We start from the raw sequence: 22,260 nt of genomic DNA, 5'->3' as shown, positions 1-22,260 counted from the left end.
CGGACGGGGATGGTGGGAACAAAGAAGCTGAGGCAGAAATATCCGTTCGCAAGACAAGTCATGCAAAAAGAGCAGGAAGAACAAACACTAGTCAATTTTTTTAAAAAAGATGTTTCAGAAGGTTGGGAAGCCCTTAAAACTGGAGACTGGAATACGAATAAACTAAAAGAATTAAAGGAAATGTTTTAAAAAATAATGAAGTTTAAATGAAGCTAAAGAGTTGAAAGAAAAAAGAAAACTAGATTGGAGGTTAAAATAGCAGACAATAAGGACTAAATTGAAGTGAAATAAAGGTTAAAATATTTTTGACTCAGAAAGTTGAAGGTCTAGTAAAAGAATAAGTAAAATCTGTGAGGTTAAAAAAAAAAATTTAAAGGTGAGGTGGCAGGCAGTACGAGAAATTGACTATGGTCAGCATGATAATCAATTAGGACGCTCTGAGGTGGACCCAATGTTCTCAGCAAGTCATCTCATACTGGACAGCAAGTTTTGCTCTCTTGTTGAATGAGTAAGAATCTGTTTATTTGGCTAGGGTGTAAGTTCGTGAAGTCTATACTTCTACATAGTTCTTGAGGCCTGACCATTCTCTTTCCTTAATTTCATATTTCATTAGCACCACCATCAGCAAAGTCTGACATTAGAATCAATGCTGTCAATTGATACCAGTTCTGGAAAATGTGGTTAGAACGTGACGTTATTTGGAGTCTACGAAAGACAAAATTTGTGATATATTCTGAACAAGGTCATTTAAAAATTTATCTTTGTATCAGCTATGATAAAAGACTTGTTAAAAAGTAATAGAACAACAAAACGCGAAAGAACATTTAACCCAATATGGTGTTTAAGAACTTTAAAAGCATATAATGAAATTCAGGGGCTATGAGAAATCATTCCTGCCTATGAAGGGATTTCTAAATGACTTCTACACAAAGCACTATTTTGATAACCTGGTTCTATATCTATGAAAATACCATTAAGTAATAAGGGACATATTTTTTCAAATGTCACAATCCAAACATTTTACCATTAGGCCTAACATTCTTTTAATGAGGTTTTATTACTGTGTCTATTTTAATTAGTTTTTGCTTTGCAAAATGTTCCGCCAACTCACTCCAGCTTTTGTATTGAAGGCTCTAGGATATCAGCAACATTGACTAATTCCTAATTTGTTGGATGTCTCCTATGCCACCATTTCACTTTTGCTGTTTTACTAAAATTTGTTGGTACCTACCCTCCAGTAACTGCCCAGTTTATGGGACATCCAGAAATTATCTAGTTAACCCTATACTAATTAAAATCCAACTCTGCATCTCGTTATTAAATAGACTGCAAGGCAGACCTTGTGAACGAAATTTTTATTTACACACTGTATCTAGAAGCAGATACATAAATTCTTTATACGATTAATTTCCAAAAATGTGCAAGAAATTACTCTAATTTGTTTACAAACCAAAACACGTATTAAAATCAATGGACTTTGGATAATTCATTCTGTGGTGTTCTCAGTACAAATGGTACACACCTGATTCGAAACATACAGAAAAGTGTAAACTACAGCAATCTGGATTGCAAGTATTAATTCCATGGCACTCCAACGACTATAAAATTTCTTGAACCCAACATGTATACTTATTACAAAATTCTATAAGAATTTTTCATCACCTCTGGATGTAGAGTTTGGATCACTTTTCAGAAACGGCAGCTACACATTCGCCATGTTTTAACTGATTAATAAAAAAGGATGTTTATAAAAAATCTTTACAGGATTAAAAAAGTATTAAAAGAAACCGAATTTGTGATTACTAGCGTACCAGTACTTTATTCTAGAATTTTAAAGTTATTTACGGAACTGGCGACTGTTCCTTATTAGAGTTTTCAACAAAACTGTCTATTGCTGGTAGCATGATTTCATTTTCAAATTACGACTTCGCATTCGATGAAAAGCCATGAACATTTAAAATACGTTACTTTGAATCATTCATAAAGCAAGTATCTCTCATATACAATGTGAAATGTACAATGATCAAAATTGGCATTTCTGAAAGCATTGTTAAGAAAGATATTCAGACTGGTAGCACTAGTAGAGACACTGCATATAACCTACCTAAGATTTCAGTAACTTTTATCCTGTTTCAGTAATACTGGCTCAGAAATTATCATGTGTATATACTTGGGTTTTATTTCCTATATGCCTGTGATATAGCCTTTTGGCACATGATTTTCTTTAACAGCAAGACGGTTGCCCTGTGTAGCTGGTTTCCTTAAAAACTATTTTTAGTTCTATGATCGTTTCCTGTGATATTTTTTGACCTTCCAAAATTTTCACATTATTGCACCAAACAGAACAGTTTTCCTTAGAAAGAGAAAGAGACTTTTTCAAGTACTTTCTATGCTTTCTTATTATTTGTAAAATTGCATAATAGTGTCCTAGTAACACTGGAAATAGCTTCTGGCCTCCATCATGTTTCTGTGACGAGATATTTGATAAAAAGCAACTCTGATTCATTTATTATGGCAGAAAGATACAGCTTTCTTGTCTTCTTTTTCTTGCCTTGAGCTCAGATTTTCAGAAACACATATTTAAGAAATGACTTACAGGTAGTGCCCATGTCATCTACGCTACCATTCAACAGAATCCAGAAATTCACCCAAATGCTACCTAGACAAAACTACAGGATGATTTCTCTTTTTCCCCTTTCCAATTTTAACCAGACTGTTTTACTACCCTACAAAGCCAGTCTTTCACATTATGTTGTACTGCCTATATGCCAAATGGTTCTCTTTAAACAAAAGCAGAAAATATTGCAACACTCCTTTCTCTGTAAATAACTTCTTGGCAAATATTTTTATTTTTACTGATACACTATCAGACCCTAGCAATTTGAAATTGGATTAGAATAGGGCATTTTACTTAAAAGTATTTTATATTATGAACATAAAAAAGCACATTAAAGATTGGCTTTCTGAATTAGAACAGTATCAAGACTTGCCCTCCATAAAAACACAAAATACAATTTTAAAACCATTTATATGGAAATCAGAATGATCTTAACTTGAAACCAAATGGCTAGATCTTAAACACATGGTATCATGAGGAAGGCGTGGGGAACAGGCTACGCCCACATTAAGATGGGGTTCAGGGCAGTCCAAAGACCTCTGTGCACCATGATCTCACAAAGAGTACATGTAAATGCTTCTAGAAACATGGAGAAGCCATCTCAACATTTATTATTAATACACAGTGACTCTGTGACAATACCTGCCATCTAATATAGATGCACAGGGACTTTTAACTCACCCTAGATATATTTTAAATTGTTTAAAAATAAATAGTTTTGCAAAAAAATAGTTTAAATGTCTTGCATTAATTGGATAAGTTTACAACTCTGTAATAGTTCTTAATCCAAATAGCTTACAATGAACACTTAAATTATATTATTACAGTATACTCCATATTCCATCTTATTAGGTGAAAACATATCAGAAAATGAAAGAGGAGTCTTTGTCACAAGGTACAATCAAACATTCCACCAAAATTAAGTACCTTTTCCCCTTTAAGTCAAAATATCATAACAGATACTATGGCATTGTGCCTTTTCTTGGTAATTCTCAGTTGACTCTAAAAAACAAAGAGAGAAAAAAATGGGGATACTGTTTATCCCCATTTGAATGACAACGCTATTACATTTGATCTGAGACCTTTACTCTTGTTTTTAAATGGGGGTAAGAGATAGGAAAACCGAGGGACAAAGGAAGAAATATCTTCAATTACATGCTTCGTCTGAGAGGGAAACATTTCCTTTAAAGTTATGTAGCTAGAAACATCTTCTGGATGGAGCAATTCCGAAACACTAAAGAATCATGCAGTAAATAAACACTGCATTTCAAAATAAAAAGTATTGGAGGTAACATACTCCACCCCCGCCCAAAGGACTGACTCAGAAGAGATGAAAAGACTAATGATGTCAATTTACTAAGGACTTAAAAAGAAACAAATAGAAAACCTATTTTTAAAGGTCAGTATATACGGTAGGCAAACACTTCCATACACCTGATTGGGTTTTAATATTGTTCTTACATGGTGCTCCACAATCTCCACAGTTTGTCAACTCAAGTCACTGGGTTTTTTTGGTTTTTTGTTTTTGTTTTTTTGGTGGGGGGGAAGGAAGGGTCAAATCTAGCACATCTCAATAGTGACTGCATAAAAGAAAAATATAAACCCAACTTTAAAAGTGTTTTCTTTCTATTCAAATCAATTTAAAACTTTATATAAACTTTATGTTGCAAGAGGATCTAGTCCATTTATGAAAATCATTTCTACATCAAGTTCACCCAAGAAAATGTTGACTAAGCTAAAGAAATCACAGATAAAACATTTTACCAAAGGAAAGTATAGATAACAATAAAACTGCTTAACACCGGAAACTATGATCATCTAGTATTTCTTTAATAGTTCTAGTTCCATTAGGTCTTTATATGTTACGCCAATTTGTACCAGAGTTTAATGACAGAAAAGGCAACAATTTCTAAATTGGTGGTATACATTTCTTTACAATTCTGTAAGGCCATTTATTAAAACAGACAAACCACAAGATGAAAATGAAGGCAACAGAAAAGTCCAACTTCTCACAACCAACATAACAGCACAACCTTAAAATAATTTAGAACTGAATGTTGTAAAAGATATGTAGATCTCTGTTCCATTACCCAAGATTATGTCAGTTCATAATTCTAAATAAATCCTTCTGAAGTATGAAATTAAAAATCATTTTCAGTGTAGGTGTGACCTCTGTGACTTATCACACGGCTATGTTTACTCAGCACTATCTTTGAAAACGGGCCATTGAAAGAGACATAACAATGTTCATTCTATAAGTTTCATTTAACTTTACTTAGGATTGAATACACATGAAATGTGCTTTTAATGCATAAAAATCACAGTGGATAGCAGCAAAGGACTGGGGGCGGGGTGGGTAAGGAGAATCTGATTAATTCACATTGTGATTATTCTGCACACTGATGGAAGATAGTTCACTCTTCTAAAAGCTCAAGACTTCCCTTTTTAAAGAACCAAAGTAAACCCAAGACACCTTGCCGACACTTGCCCACCCCTAAACGAACTGGTTACTCTTTTACACATAAAACTGAAACAGTATGGCAGCAAAAGATTTTGATAGCAATGGAAAGTCTGTAAACTGTATTCCAATCTCTTTTCCTTCCTCCCCAAGTGCAAGACGCAGGGTTCTCAGAGCCTCTCAGTAGTGCTTCTCCTGTAGATAGTCCTTCATTTTGTTTGGCAGAGGCAGCTTCTGAATCAGGTCTATTCTGGTGTACTGACGGATGACGAACCGGCACAGGTACTGCAGGGAGCGCACCTGCATGAAGCGCGACACGGGGTTGGTCAGCCTGACGGGGTAGGTGGCCGAGCCCGGCAGGCGAGACCGGGAGTAACAGAAGGCCCCGTTCTCGGAGTCCCTGACTGAGTGCTCGATCAGGTCCACGATAGACGTGTGTCCTTCCACGTCCGGCTGTTCATAAAAGCTAAACCTACCATTTGAATGTTCGATTCTAGTGTGAAGGGTCTTGCCGTGCGAGCGGAAGCTCAAGCTTAAAAGGTAGCGGTCGTCAGAACTGTCCCGAACGAGGAAAGAGCCATCCGGCACGTTGGCCAGCTTCCCTTCTGCCTCCCAGCGAGTGATGGGGCCCCAGTACCATCCCTGTTTCGCAAGTTTCTTCAGCTCCTCCGTAAGGCTTGTCACGACCATGGGACCACTACTCTGCACTGAGTCATAAACTCTGGCAACCCCGGGGGCAGAGTTAGGATCGAAATTCAAGTGACAGCGCATACTTTCGGCCACGTGGGCATCGGAGCCGGCGAGCCCGCCGAAGTTCCTTTGGATCTGATTCGTCTGCAGGGGAGGTAGCAACGGTGAGAGTGGCGGGGCGTCGTCGGGACTCGCCCTCGGGCTCTGCAGCACGACTCCCGTGGTGCCGATCAGCAAGCCGTTCACCGACTGGTCCACGAAGATCTCTGGGGCCACCACGAGGTCCGGGTCTACCTGATTCTCGTCTTCGGGGAAGGAGCCCCCTCCCACTGGAGGAGGGACCGCGGAGACTTCCATGGGGGAGGAGCCGTCCAGACAATAGCCGCGCGGTCCTTCCAGAGGGTACATCCCCTCCTCCAAAGGCACAGTGTACTGAATGTAGTCCTGAGGCACGAGTCCGATAACGACAGGCACATGTTCTTCCAGGTGGAGATGCAGGTCCCCATCCTGAGACTCAGAACTCTTGAGCGAGTTCGTCTGTTCTTGGCACGCGGTGTCGGCCTGGAGGTCGTGGAAGTCCTTGCGCACGCCGTTCAGGGCCGGGCCCGGGCCAGGCGAGTGGACCAGGGCCTTGACCCTCACCTCCATCTTGATGCACGTCTCCTCCGACGCGGTGGGGCGCAGGGGCCACGGCGTGGGGCTGTAGTGGTGGCTGCGCAGCGAGGTGGACCTCATGGGCCTCTGCGCCCTCACGTCCTTGAAGACGATGGGGGCCGAGGAGGAGGAGAAGGTGTCCTCGTCCGCGGAGCCCCCGGAGGGCGCGCCGCCCTTGCCCTTCGGCTTCTGTTTCGCAGACAGCCGTCTTTTCAACGTACCCATTAGGCTTTCACTTTTTGATCTACTCTTTCCGCCTTTTTCATCTTCACTGTTGAGATCACAGCTGGCTATATCTTTCCCATAGCAGCTACCAAATAAGGAATCCTCTTTTCCAAAGTCACTGGCTAGTGACGGTTGTTGTACAACCATAAAATCCGCTTCTTCTTTACTTTTATTCAAGTTGAAAGATTTCCGGAAGGTTTTAAGACTAATCTTCTTCATTCTGACTAGTTACCTAATCCAAGGGAATCAACTTCTCTCTGGAATATTATCCTCGAACATCTGGAGAGGCTGCACGCAATGCTGCATCTATGTATTTTTCCCGCTTCATTTACCCTTTGGAGCCATTTTCTAAAAAAATGCAAAAAATAAAAAATGTTAGAAGGCTACATTAAAAAATATCTCCACAAAAAGTTTTACTTTAGTCACTTTCAATCCTTTAGCTTCTGAACAAGGATGCCTGAGTATGTTTATAAGAAGGTAAGCTCCATTAAGACATATTTTTTCCATTTCACACAGCACAATGCATCACTGCCTACTACCTGATCAGCACTGGACAAATATTTGATAATGCTTAAAGAGCAACCCCGACTCTACCTCTTTCCTTTCTGCACCTTACTTTGATTTTACCCTAATTACGGTTCGTGTTCCTTACTTCCTAACACAGCTCTAACAGAGCCACTCATCCTCTTCACACTGATCCACACCGTCCCCGGCCTCTCCAGCTACCAGGCTACCAGCCTGTGTCCTGCAAACGGCCAGCACTCAACAGAGAAGGCCCCACATCCATAATAAGCCTCATCGATTCTACAACAAGCTATAACGTATTTTTAAATATTCAAACATCTGTAAAAATGAATTAAAGCAGTCCCATCATCTGTGATGAGTTATCTAGGAAAAGCCTAGAAACGTCCTTCTATAGCCATGAGTTAGTTCAGCGAGAACAGGGCCCATCCACCTTCGCGTTGCCAGTACCCTGCACAGCCAAGAGCGCCCCGAGAGGGGTACTTGCAGCTTCAACACTTTCACCTGCAGGGAACACTCCTAACAACTAGATAAGTACAATTCATCATAGTAGTAGAAACTGCATTTATTTGTCTTAACAGGTAGAAATTGGTGACCTGAAGACTAATAAAAGCCTCCCTGTGTTAAGTGATAATTTTCTGGCTCACTAGCAATGAACCCAATTTTGTCCACCAAAAAACTGGGCATCAGTTCACACAGATATTAAGAAAACGTAACTACCAATATCCATAAAACCAAAGGCTGTGAAAACCAGACAAAACAAACATGTTTTGCCGCAACAACAGGGACGTTGCAAAGGAAGTAACGTTTACAATAATAACCGAACATCAGCAAATTCTCGATAAACGAGATCAATGGATCGGTATCCAAAATGGCTTGTATCTGGTCTGTCTGGAGCGTCACCCCCACCGCCTCCCAAACCCAAGCATGTAAATCTATTTAAAGCTCGACATAGACGGTCAGGCCCAGCTGACTTTCTAGGAATGGTATAAAATGTTAATTCAGATTTCTAATTATTAGAGAAGTGCAAATCAAAACTACATTGAGGTACCACCTCACATCTGTCACAACGGCCAACACTAAAAAGTCTACAAATAAAAATGCTGGAGAGGGTGTGGAGAAAAAGGAAACCCTCCTGCACTGTTGGTGGGAGTGTAAGTTGGTGCAGCCACTGTGGAGAACAGTATGGAGGGTCCTCAAGAAACTAAAAATAGAACTACCATACGACCCAGCAATCCCACTCCTGGGCACATATCCAGACAAAACTCTAATTCAAAAAGACACATGCACCCCTATGTTCATAGCAGCACTATTCACAATAGCCAAGACATGGAAGCAACCTAAGTGTCCATCAACAGATGAATGGATAAAGAAGATGTGGTACACAGATACGATGGAATAGTACTCAGTCATAAAAAAGCACAAAATAATGTCATTTACAGCAACATGGATGCAACTTGAGATTATCATACTAAGTAAAGTAAGTCATAAAGAGAAAGACAAATACCATATGATATCACTTATATGTGGAATATAAAATATGACACAAATGAACCTATCTAAGAAACAGAAACAGACTCATGAACACAGAGAACAGACTTGTGGTTGCCAAGGAGGAGAGAGTTGTGGGAGGGATGGAGTGGAAGGCTGGGATTAGCAGATGCAAACCATTATATATAGAATGGATAAACAACAAGATCCTGCTATATAGCATAGGGAACAATATTTAATATCCTATGGTAAACCATAATGGAAAAAAAATATTAAAGAATGTATATATGTATAACTGAATCACTTTGCTGTGCAGCAGAAATTAAAGCATTGTAAATCAGCTGTACTTCAATAAAAAAAGAGAAGAAAAGTTCAGTTTCAATCTTAATTATGAAGCCTTTTGTTTTTCTACTGCTGTGCCTTGTTTATGCTATTTTCCTCCTCCTGATAAATGTCCTCTTCTTCTTTCCTAATCCACCTTTCAGGGAATTCCTTAAAAAATATACTTCCTCCTTAAATATTCTCTGATCACCCAGCCAGAAAGGAGTTCCCTCCCTTTTCTGGACTCCAAATACTCAACCTGTACCTCTTTAACAGTATGTCACACAGTGACTTAGAACTGCTTGTGTTCTATTCATGTCTTATCTCTCCAACCAGATTGTAGTACTAAAAAATAGAGACCATGTCTTATTCGTTTTTTATATTCCTAACCAGGAACTATCATTAGATACTTAATATACACTGCTTAAACTCTTTGATACCAAATAAATATTCCTTAGCTGTCAAGTAAATGGATAGAAAAATCCACACTGTGCAAAACTGGCTAAATCTCCTCTTATCAAAATAAAGCGCTCCATATGGCTGATTCGCTTTGTTGTGCAACAGAAACTAACACAGTATTGTGAAGCAATTATACTCCAATAAAGATCTAATAAAAAAATAAAGCACTCTATCTCCTATAAGAATCAAAAGTCATTATTACAAATGATCAAGGATTGGCAATTCCACGTAAAAAAAGACACACAGAAAAACACGTGTCTATCTGTTAGCAAGCTCTACCATACGGGTAATGGGTGTCTACTCCCATACTTCACATGGTATGTGTTCAGACATGTGAAAACTACTGAAGAAATTCCACCAAATAAATACTAGTAAAGAGAAGGAAGTAAATATACTAAATTACATCCCACCCCCCAATACTTAGTACCATGTAGTTGTATAAGTACATCTAAAAATAAAAAGTATCTTTGATCTCACAAGTTGAGGCTGGGTGAAAAGTAGCATAACAATGGCATTACCTATATAAGTACTACGCTGTCATCAGGTCCAAAAGAAACATAAGGTTGTCCTCAGTCTCAGAATATTACAGTAGGTGCTACAGACTGTCCTTTCTGCTTGTAAGCTGCTTTTCATAAAGTCTTCTACTGCCCTTTCCCCCTCCCATTTGTAAGATACTCTACTGGATCCAAGAGGAGTTAAGATGTGTGATTCAAAACTAAGAGATGAAATCTGTGAGCTCCAAGATGGGTGAAAGAAAACGACAGGTACACCAATATGTATAAAATAGATAACTAATAAGAACCTGCTGTATAAAAAATAAAATAAAATTCAAAAAAAGAAAAAAAAACGATAGGAAGAAACTGGACAGACACAATCTGACAGAGTATCTTTAAGCAGTCAACTACGAACATGACCAACGATTAAAAGCCCTAAGTCAGACCAGACTGTAAATAAAGACACAGGGGAGGGCATAGTGATTCCTGATTCTGCTTCCTAGCTGTACCCTAACCAGCTGCATGCTAGCGTGTGGGTAAAATTCACGAGTGGGTCTTAGTGGTTCTGCCAATCTGCTGAACTCACAGACCAAATACTCTATGTTCCTTTCTCTACCTGTCACTTTCCTCACACCCTCAAAGGAGTCCTGACCTACAAAAAAGGTCTTCTGTCTTCAGAGAAAACTCTGTACATGGGAAGAATGCACCTCAGTGGTAACAGAGCCAGTGGCCCTAAGGTCCCGGTACTCACCATTTCCTGGGAGAGGCTGCCTGGGCCGTGCAGACACAAACCAAGTAAAGCAAAGAGGACAATCGTTGGTAACTGTGACAGATACCATGAAGGAAAGGGAGGCTATCAGAGAACACCAGGGTTCCTACTTTAGGCTCCATAAACACATAAGACACATATCCAAGGCCTCTCTGACAGCCAAATATTTAGGCTAAGGCTGGAATGATGAGAAGGAGCCAGTCGTGCAAAGGAAGGCTGAGTGAACAACTTTCTAGATTGAGGGAAGAGCATGTGCAAAGGCCCTGAGGTGGGAAACTGCAGATGCAAAACTGAGAAGCCCAGTGTGCCCGAAGTCCAAGGCGTGAAGGATGAGTGGGCACAAGACAGGCACGGCAAGGTACCTGGGTCTGGTTCGAAGTGCAATGAGAAGAACTAAAAGGTTTCAAATATGAACATGGTCTAGTTTATATATGCACTTCCCAGTTTTGAGACCACACATCATCCTCTCCAACACAGACACAAACCCATCAGGAGTGTACCTTTGTTGACAAAACCAACCAAAAAAGCCCACAAAGAACCCAGGGGTCTCAAACTGCCTCATCTGAAAAACAGACGAACAGTTTCTGAATAACAGTAAGATGCTAACCACGCGGAGCTGTTTGGAGATCTCGGGGAGGCTATCCCAGTCCTCCTCACAGGCCGCATGCCTCTAAAATTCTTCTAACAATGGATGGGTGGGGAGAGTTCAAGTTCAACATAAAGCACTGGAGAGACTCAAACATGAGTCAACTGCATATAAAGGTTTTATTCATAGCTAGTTTCCATTTGCAAGCAATTCTTCATAATGCCCCAATTTTGTGATATAATTTTAGTGAATTACATTCAATTTCAATTCTGGTAGGAAATAGTTGTCGTTTCAAACCCTTCAGGGTCCACCATTTATGGATAGGCCAGTCATTAGAAACGCGCGCGCGTGTGTGTGTGTGTGTGTGTGTGTGTGTGTGTGTGTGTGTGTGTGTGTGTGTGTGTGTAGGTGTGTAGACACAGTTAATGCAGCTAGGAACACATACAGACTCATCCCGAGGTTGCACGGAAAACATCTGCAGCACGTGCCCAAGCTTTAGGGATTCACAACTAGGTAAGTTCTGAAAAGTAGGTTCAGAGGACGAAGAAAGATTCAGAACATGAAGTGGAAAGGAGGCCTGAATAAGAAAGAACACACTGCAGGATCCAGGCAGCCTATAAGAAGGCAACAGCCTCATCTCCTGCCCACATACACTCTGGTCTTCCTCGAATCCAACTGCCAAACTGTAGGAAGACTAAAACCCGAAAGAGCTTTCCATCTCACCCAGTGAAAAACAGGTCTTTACAGTGGGCTGCAAGGCCGCACATGATGTCACGCCCCCATTCCTATACCACTCTTCCCTTGCCCTCTCCACTCGCGTCCTGGTGCTCTGAGAATACTAGACACGTGCTGCCATTGAGGGCCTGGGCGCTGGCTGCAAACATTACACAACCAACTCCGCCCCCGCCACTTCTTTCAAGTCTTCAGGACTGTCACTTTCTCAGTGAGACCTGCCCTGATCATGCCATTTAGGCTGCAACACAAACCCGCTTACCATGCTCACTCATTTTCCCTGGCAGACAACAGAACTGTCTTAGTAGGTTCTCCGTCACTCTCCCACCTCTTTAAAGAACATAAGCTTTACAAAAGTAGGGATATTAACTCTGCCTTACTCACTGATGTGTCCCAAGCATCCAGGAGCACAGCACGGGCACAGGAGGTGCTCAGTAATTAGGAGTCAATAAATGCTAGACATGCAAACCTAATCAGGTATGGTGAACAGATCCCCTGCCCATCTTCACCTTCCTCACTCCCCACCTCAAGCAATAATTCACCATCATTTGGGAAAATGTTACAACACTCCTTAACATGGTCAATAAATTCTACACAATCTGGCTATTTTTGATGATTTCTGCTCCATTCACATTCACCATATTTTCACTCAACACACAACTTCTTAACATACTGCTCCTTTCATTTGAACTGTGTTTTTTTTTTTTTTTTCCATTCTCCTCCTTGACTAATTCCTTCACACATCAGCTCATCTGTCAGTTCCTCAGGGAACATACCTTACTCTTCCTGATCAGGTGAAATCCCCCAATTACATGATCTCAGAATACTGCACACCTCTCTGGCCTACGATTTTTATCTGGGATGTATACTTACATCTGTTTGTATGATTATTCGATTAATACCTATCACCCCATCAGACTATGATTGACACAAAAGCAGAGACTATGTCCATTCTTTTCCCAGCATGTTATCGCAGCACCTAGCTTGTATCTGGCCCAAAGAAGGCACTCAATAAATATCTGCTGAATAAACAACAAAGTAAAATGAATGAGAACACTGGCCCACAATGACAGGCGACTTGATGCTGATGTATTTAATTGCCTCAAGAGCAGAACCAGTAACTGCCTCTGACGTGGTAAGTATTACATTTAAATTACCCTTAGTAGATCTGGGGTTCAAATGGTTCTGCTTCCCACTGTCACATCCATTTCATAAAAAACAAGACTGATAACCACAGTAAAAGTACTTGGTAATTATCTACTTGATAATTATTCCTTTTTCAACTACCAACCCATATGCAACTTAATATAACATTCAATAAACAAAATTCAATCCTAAACATTAGAAACTACAAAAAGTTCTAGTAGGCCATATGGTCTTTTATCTCTTCCCTTCATTTTCTAGGCAAAGATTACTCTGGAATTTTTAAGAGTATCTGTTTTTCTGTTTGCACTTCTAAAAATACACGCCATCTTTTTATAGGATTACCATCTGTCTCATCATGCCGAAGTAAATGTTCTGAATTAGTTTCACTGCTTTTCTAATTGTAAAATTTTAAGTTTACACATATACTTGAAAATGTGTATAAAGGTTCAAGGGGAAGTTTTAGACATGAATACTTTATCCATACAGGCAGAAGATAATATCTTCAAATAATTTCACAATCTCTTTTTTAAGGAATGATTGGAGGTAGTCATGCTTGCCATTGTAAAATGAAAAAACTTAAAGGACAACATCAAAACAACTACCTAACCTTCAACAAACAAAATAGCGTTATTATTGCCATTTTAAAAGTGAGGAAACTGAGTCTCAGAGAGATTAGAACTTGCCCAAATAAGTTAAATAATTTGCCACGAGGAAAACTAGCAGATCCAGAATTTGAACCTGGATGCTGACGCCAAAGCTCACGTTTCCCCTATAACAAGCTGCCCTGTTGGTCGTGCTCGTGCTTAAGTCAGTGGTTCCCAAACTTTCCTGTCTTGGGACCTTTTTGCCCTTTTTAAAACTACTGAAGGCCACAATAAAGCTCTGTCTCTGTGGGTTATATCTACTGAAATCGTTTCTTAAAAGTTAGTTGCCCTGGGCTTCCGTCGTAGCGCAGTGGTTAAGAATCCGCCTGCCAATGCAGAGGATACAGGTTCGAGTCCTGGTCCGGGAAGATCCCACATGTCACGGAGCAACTAAGCCCGTGCGCCACAACTACTGAGCCTGCGAGCCACAACCACTGAAGCCCGTGCACCTAGAGCCCGTGCTCCGCAAGAGAAGCCACCTGCGCACCACAACGAAGAGTAGCCGCCACTGGCAGCAACTAGAGAAAGCCCATGCGCAGCAACAAAGACCCAACACAGCAAAAAAAAAAAATAGTTAGTTGCCCTGGGAAATCTGAAACCATATCAAGAATTTCTTTACTCTGTTACATTTAATCCCTATTAGAAATTAGAGATTTAATAAAAATATTTATTAATTCATTTTTAAATGACAATTTACTCATTACATGTTAACATAAATAATTTTTCAAGAAAAATAAATACATTTTCCCAAAACAAAAATTCAGTGAGAGAAGTAGTACTGTTTTACATTATTGTGAATCTTTTCTCTGTCTGACAAGACAACTGCACTCGTCTGTGTTTGCATTCAATCTGTTACAATATGTTGTTTCAGTTAAAGTGTAAGAAGAAAATCCAACCTCCTACAGATATAGAACTGGAAAGGGGAGGATATTTTATTTAATAACCTTTTCATAACTGTGGATAGTCTTCTTGCGATACTAGAACAAAATCAAGTGCTAGTTTCCTAAAAGTTAGTAGTGCTAAGAAATCTACAGCCATATCAAGAATTTTTTACTCTACTACATTTAAATCCATTGGTCTTGGTGACATTTTGAATGAATCCTTTATGCAGGCATGATTTTTTAACATCATGTATTAGTTATTTCATTATACAATATCAAAAAATTACATTTAATATCACCACTGATCTCATCAGAAAAGTCTGTAAGTACTGGGAAGCAGTTAAGCAAACAGTGGTAGATAGAAGTTTTCCACAATTCTGACTTTTGCTTGAATCTAACATGGGCAACGATATTGTCAGTGAAGAGAAAGGCTTTACTTTGACCATTTATAAGAAAATATCGACTGAACACTCAAGTTGATTAACCATAGTTTGTCTGTCAATTGTTCTTTTAGGTAAAAGTGGTGTGTCATGAAAGAGCAGCTAGTTCAGTAAGTAACTCAAACAACGGCACAAGGCTTCGCACAAGGCACCTTCGTTAGCATGTGGTACAAGTGCTTCCTAGCACTTCCATTTCATCATAAGGATTTTGAAAAGGTGTGTACTCAAGGTCAAAATGTAATAAAATTAATAATTTTTATAGCTTCATCAATGACATTCTTAAAGGTAACTGGAATTTTATTCTTACTACAAGCGCTTGGAGGTGAAGAACATATGACTACTATGAAAGTTTAATACTATTACACAGTTAGTGCCATTGCTTTGTTCGTGGTAAGGCACCATCAATTTTATTCACATTGCTTTTGCACCCTCGGCAAAAATGGCGATACAGTGAAAAAGGCAAATGCTTTAGCATTATTATGAAAGGGGAGCCACAAACCATACTTTGAGAACTGATAGCTTAAACTACCTGTGAAGACAGTTTAAAAGAACAAAGAGAAAGACTTTTAATGTAAGCAAAGCATCCACATTAAAAATCAGCAAGATAGGAGGTTCACTGTTGTAACCATCTCTCTGCATTTCAATTTCCAGCCAGTTTCTGAGCGTGACATGGCTCATGCCCTCCCAGGTCAGCTCCTTGAATTCTATTCCACTGCTCCTGAATCTGTCAGGTCACTACCTGCCATTACCTTTATAAAAAAGGAAAAATAAAAAAGAGACTACTAAAGCCTTTCCATAAAGGGAGAAGCAGAAATGAGGGAAAGAAACAGACCATATAAAGAAAGAAAATAAGGTCAATGGCCAATATAACAGGAGATGGAATTTAGGTCCCAATGTTTGTTATGCCAATAAATATGAATGGGATACACCCAACCATAAAAATAAAGAGACTTTCAGATCTGGTTTTTAAAATCCAATCATATGTTACATAAAAACAACACACTAAAACCAACTGCCTCATAAAGTTTCAAAACATCATAAAATTTCTATTAGCCACCTCTTTCCGATTCTCCTCTTCTTCAGCATTCCTGTGATTTTCTTATTCTATCAGCTGAATTATATCTACTTGTATTCTATTTGAGATCAGGAACACTATCACTTGGTCACTTGTTAGACCCCAGTAACTGAAATAGTTCCTGGGCATTGCTGATGCTCATCCAAACTTTTCTGAACTTAGAGTCTTTTTTTTTTTTTTTTTAAAGTTCTTCCTACAAAAAAAGTTAATCGATTTGTAAACACTAAATAAATGCAGATGGCTAAAAAAATTTTCTGCGGAATTAGGTGTAAGCAAAACCGCTCTAAAGGACTATGAAAACGTTACTGCAAAAAATATCTCAGCCTTCGTACGAAGGTTGCTTTGCAAGTGTGATTATAATTTTACTTAAAAGAAGTGCCAAACTGGAAATCAAAGATGATGCATTATGGAAGGCTGGAGAGGACATAATTCAAACTGATAAGAGTTTTTAGTCACTGATTATTTAAAGAAAAGACATTGGTCCTACACTTGGAAATGAATGAGAGTGCATATTTACTTCTTTTAATTTAAAATAAAATGTTTAAAAGTACATGAGTGTATGTTTCAGTGCAGTTTTTTTTGTTTTGTTTTGTTTTTTTGCAGTACGCAGGCCTCTCACTGTTGTGGCCTCTCCCGTTGCGGAGCACAGGCTCCGGACGCGCAGGCTCAGCGGCCATGGCTCACGGGCCCAACCGCTCCGCGGCATGTGGGATCTTCCCGGACTGGGGCACAAACCTGCGTCCCCTGCATCAGCAGGCGGACTCTCAACCACTGCGCCACCAGGGAAGCCCTTCAGTGCAGTTTTTCCATTAACTGATAAATACCAATCCTAATTATTTTGGGGAAAAATCCTCTAATAGAAAAGAATGAAAAAAGGCATAAGCTAACAACAACTGGCTGTCATAATCAAGAAAAAAGGGAAAATGTGTTTACACAAAATTAGAAATGGAAAGAGCAATAACTATGGATCTATGAGAAATCAAAATATGTTAAGAGTACTTTGAAATGCTATGAAAATTAACCTGCAACTCAGATGAAATGGATAATTTTATGGCAAATATATATTACCAAAATTTGTATCAGAAGAGGGAGGAATCCAAAAGAGGCTGACAGTTGTCAAAGAACCTGAGAAAGTTATCCAAGAACTACCATGGCCCTCTCTTCCCTTGGGGAGAAAAAGTAACAAGTCACTATAGATATATGTCCAATACTCACTAAACTACTTCAGGGCATAGCAAGGAAAAAAAAAAAAAAGGCTCCCAAATTTATTTTTGAAGTCAAAAGAACACTGATACCGAAACTGGACAGAGACAACAAATTCTAAAAAACCAAAACACCAAAATCTCACTTACGAACACCGAAACAGAAATCTTAAACAGCAGCAAATGTTCAGAGCAGTGGGGGAAACAATTCAACTAGATAAGGTACATCCCAGGATGGCTGGCATGGCTGTATATTTGTAAATTTATTAGTATAATTTATCATAGATCAAAGAAGCAAAATCATATGAGCATAGCTATAAAGAACAAAAAAGATCTGAAAAAATAACATCAATTTCTGACTTCCCCCAAAAATAGTCTTTGTAAAATTGAAATAGATGGACATTTAACACGATACATATAACAAAATTATGAGCCATAATGAACAATGAAGAAATGCTGAAAGCCGGCAACAAGGATGCCAATTATCAATACTTTATTTAGCATTATTTTCAACATATTAGCCAATTAATTAGACAAGAGTAAGAAATAAGTATAAATATTGGAAAGGAGACAAATTGTCATTATTTACAAGTGACATGATTGAATGAATATCTGGAAATACAACAGATGCAGCTGAGGAACTATTAGGGGGGAAAGAAGAAAACTCAGTTAAGTAACTGCTTACAAAATGTATATGTAAAAATCACTAGTAATTCTATATTTTTTTAAAGCTGGTAAGAAAATACAATAAAAGACTAGATTCTACTTGTAACAGTTTTTAAAAAGATGAAATTAATTTTTTAAATGTCCAGAACTTCATGAAAAACTCTAAAACTCCTCAAAGGATCATAAGAGATCTAAATATATAGAAAGACTTATCTTGTTCTTCAATAAAACAATTCAATTCTGTCAAAATATTAATTCAAGATCCCATGAAAACATCAAGGATGTCTTTGCCAGAAACCTGACAAAATGATATTGAAGTTAACTCTGACATATAAACAATGAAAAAAGTAAGGAAAATCCTAAAGGACAAATGAAGGAGGATGAGCTGCACTGGATGTCAGAACATACTGTGAGCGCTTAAACCTGGAGGGACAAGGACTAGGAAGTCAAGAAACAGACCAGACACATAGGAAAGGCTCTGTAACTACGACAGGTGGAACTACCGGAGGAAAGGTGGGTTATTAAAGAGACGATGAGAGTAGGTTGCAAAACCATTTGGGAGTGGTGGGGAAAGGAAGATTCTGACTTTATTTCTTATGTAAAAATAAATTCCAGAAGGATCAAATATGTAAACAAAATAAATAAATAAATGAAAGTTGAAGGAAACTCTTAAAAAACTTGCACTGCAAGAAAGACTTTCTATGCACAACATAAAATCTTGACTCCATAAAGAAAAAGATCGACAGATGTAACAATGCAAAATGCATAAATTTCTGGATAGCCAAAAAATGGCATAAAGCCAAAAAACAAACTGGAGGAAAACTGCCAACACATATGACCAAGGATTAATTTCTGTCACATAGACCATGCTCTTAGACATCAGTAAGAGAAAGGCACACAATCCTATAAGCAAACGGGCAAAATATACAAAGGAACAGTTCACACAAAAAGAACGATGGAAGAAAAGAAGTCAAGCAAACAAGTAAGAGAGAAATCAGGCAAAGCAGGAGAGGGAGAAAATGAATTCAAGTGGCCAGTCAACACCCTAGAAGATTCTCAACTCATTCACCACAAAGAAATTAAAGGAATTTGGGCGAGATGCGAACTGTTCTACAATGAGATTGTGATGGTGGTTACATGACGGAATGCATTTGTATAAACTCAACAGACTGTACACTGTAAAGGGTGTTTCACTGTACATAAACTGTATATCAACCTTAAAAATTCACTAAAAAGGAAATTCAAAGCAAAACAAGATAATATCTTTCACCAATGAGTTTGAAAAAACTAACAACATGGGCAAAGGTATGGGAAACTAGCACTGATAACTAATCGTTGAAGTGCAAATGGCTACAACTTGTGGAGGACTATTTGAAAATATTTATCAAAATCTTAAAATTCACATATGCTTTAACCAATAATTATGCTATTAGGAATTTGTCTTTTGGATCCATATTCATGCCGAAAACAGGAACATATGGAAAACGATGTTTGCTACAGAATTAAAAAAATAAAAACTAATATTACTCGATCATTTACCTAGTAATGGCCTACTATTGGTAAATATAGGCCGCATATTGGCCTAATATGTGCCAGGCCTTGGGCTAAGCCTTTGGAATACACTGCGTCTCATTTAATCCTGAGAACCCAGTGAGTTCGGTACTAGGCACAAGAAGTATATAGCACGGTGGGCAGCACTCCTCTGAAACCAGAATGCACGAGTTCACGTATATCCCCAGGTCCACCTTTTATCGGTGTGTTATCTTAGAAATAACAGTATCAATCATGCAAGTTAGTTGTGAGATTTAAATGTGTTCGTAAATGCGATGTCCTTAAAAAATGCTGACCACACAGTAAGCTATACAGGTGCTTGCAGCTAAAGGCAGTCGTAACAATAGTAACATTCCCATTGCATAAATGGGGACGCTGAGGCAGAGATCACAGCACTTGCCTAAGATCACAGAACTGATTCTACAGAACGAGTCCACTTAATCACTACACAAGACTTTTGCTGCATAATTCATTTTGGTAAAAATGTGGAATTAATCTAAATATCAGGGAGCAACAATAAAAATATACATCAAAAATCAGTGACTAGTTTAATAAATTATAATCCATCAATACGACGGAATATTATATAAAGAAAGGGGTCTAAGATATATTGTTGGAAAAAGGCAAGTTACAAAATAAAATGCAAATATGATCCCATTTGTGTACTTATTTATATGCCTAAATATGTATAGTAAATGTCTCAAAGAATATCCGAGTATCAGTGATTACACTTCTAGTGAACAGGAAATGGGATCAGGAAGCCCTACATGCAAGACATACATTTTCTACAGTAGATCTTCCTGTGGCAATGGAGCAGGTTTCACTTTACTACAGAACAATGACCACCCTCTCCCCTTACAAAAGAAAATCTGCAGCCTGTGTGAAGGAATGTGTGTCTGTGTGTTTCAGCCACCTGGTGTCATGAAAAGCAGGACTCTGATGCCCTCAGGGTCAAAGGCAAGGTCTCAACAGCTTTCCTTAATCATCCATCTCTCTAAACCTGCTTAAACTGTTCCCAGTTCTCCCCAGCTTCTTATCTCCTGATCCATCTTCCCCTTTGCACCTTGCCTTGCCTCATTCCATATACCGCACTCTCTTCTTTCAGTCTTTTGCTTCCTATTCACAACCCAGACTCTCCCAGCAGCTCTGATCCCTATGAAGACCAGGAATGAACACCTGATCCAGCCAAATCCCTGACATCAAACCACCTCGGTACCACTGAGTTCACTCCATACAAGTGGTTCTCATCATTCACTACAATTTCTGTATGTTTCCTTAACTATGCCCACCTCTTTGCCTCCCTCTCCTACAGTATTTATCACTCCAGCTCACATACTTGTCTTGACACTGATAAAACACTGCACTTCCTTGAACAGTATAAGGAGATAGCTGCAAACCACAGTAAAAACACAGGGATGAAAGATAAAGTCCTTACCCTCCAGGCCTTTAGATTCTAGTAGAGAATTTAAGTAAGCAAGCATTTGCAGAAGGGTTGTAAAAGGAACACATTAGGATGCGACCATCATTCAGAGAGACCTAACTCACACCAGGAGGAAGAGGGGAGGTGTCCTGTCACTACAACTACTACCACCACCACAAGCACCACCCACTAGGAGGTTATTATGCACTAAAATGCACACTAATCTCCTTGAATTCTCACAAGAACTCTGTTTGGAAGGTCCTATCTTTATCTCCATTTTATAGAAGAGTAAACGAAACCTTAGAATATTTAACAATTGGCCCAAAGTCACAAAGGAAGTTGCCAAGCAATAGACACAAGAGCCGTCACGTGTCACTTTATCTGTGTTAAGATAATATGGAGCCTGGGAGGACAGAGCCTTGTGGTTCTGAGCAGAGACTCTGCAGCCATCCTGCCCGAGTTCAAATCACAGCCACCACCGCCCAATGATCTCGGGCATCCATGCCTCAGTTTCCTCATCTGAAAATAGGAATTAAAAAGTATATACCAAAGGGGATCCACTTCTGGCATGATGGAAAGGGAAGCTAATAAATCCTCTCTGTAAAAAGTAACTATAAAGCTGGGCCAAACTGTCAAAAGCAACCATTTCAGCATTTTGGAGATAAACTAACAGCATACAACTGAGAAGCTTATTCATAAAAACCAGTGAACATTGGGACTTCATTACAATTATAGACTTTTGTGTTGCAAAATGCATCATTAAGAGGAAAGAAAAGCCACAGACTGGGAGGAAATATTTGCATACCATATATCTGATAAAGGACTTGTACCCAGAACAAATATATAAAGAACTCTTTAAGACTGAATGAAAGACAAATAACCTGTTTTAAAATGGGCAAAAGACTTAAATAAGACCTTTTACCAAAGACACACAAATGGCCAGTAAGCACATGAAAAGGTGCTTAACACTACTGGTCGTGAGGACAATGTAAATGAAAACCACAATGAGACACCACCACCCACCCACTAGAAGGACAAGACCCAGCCTTCGCAAGAATGTAGAGAAACTGGAACCCTCCTGCATCACTGGTGGCAACGTAAAGTGAGTTGGCTTTTAAACATTTTTCTTTTTTCCTTATTACAGGAAAGAATGATTAAAATGCTTCACTAGATATACAGAAAACAAAGATTTATGGAAAGGCAGGTAATTTCAGACC

General features: G+C 39.0%; 1 protein-coding gene across 4 annotated transcripts in view; it reads right to left on the bottom strand.

Moving 5' to 3' along the window:
- Positions 1–1,346: 1,346 nt before the first annotated feature.
- SOCS6 (suppressor of cytokine signaling 6) overlaps positions 1,347–22,260 on the bottom strand; it is a 33,790-nt gene continuing 12,876 nt past the window's right edge. For all 4 annotated transcript variants that reach the window (XM_060029207.1, XM_060029209.1, XM_060029208.1 and 1 more), the window contains exon 3: positions 1,347–6,992. In XM_060029207.1, coding sequence (XP_059885190.1) covers positions 5,256–6,863 — 1,608 coding nt within the window. In that variant the 5' untranslated portion in view covers positions 6,864–6,992 and the 3' untranslated portion in view covers positions 1,347–5,255. The remainder of the gene's footprint in view (positions 6,993–22,260) is intronic.

This window comes from Delphinus delphis, chromosome 13 (genome assembly GCF_949987515.2).
Source record: "Delphinus delphis chromosome 13, mDelDel1.2, whole genome shotgun sequence".
In the NCBI taxonomy this organism is placed as follows: Eukaryota; Metazoa; Chordata; class Mammalia; order Artiodactyla; family Delphinidae; genus Delphinus; species Delphinus delphis.
Note: the sequence above shows the minus strand (reverse complement) of the source record. Positions and strands in the feature narration are given on the sequence as shown.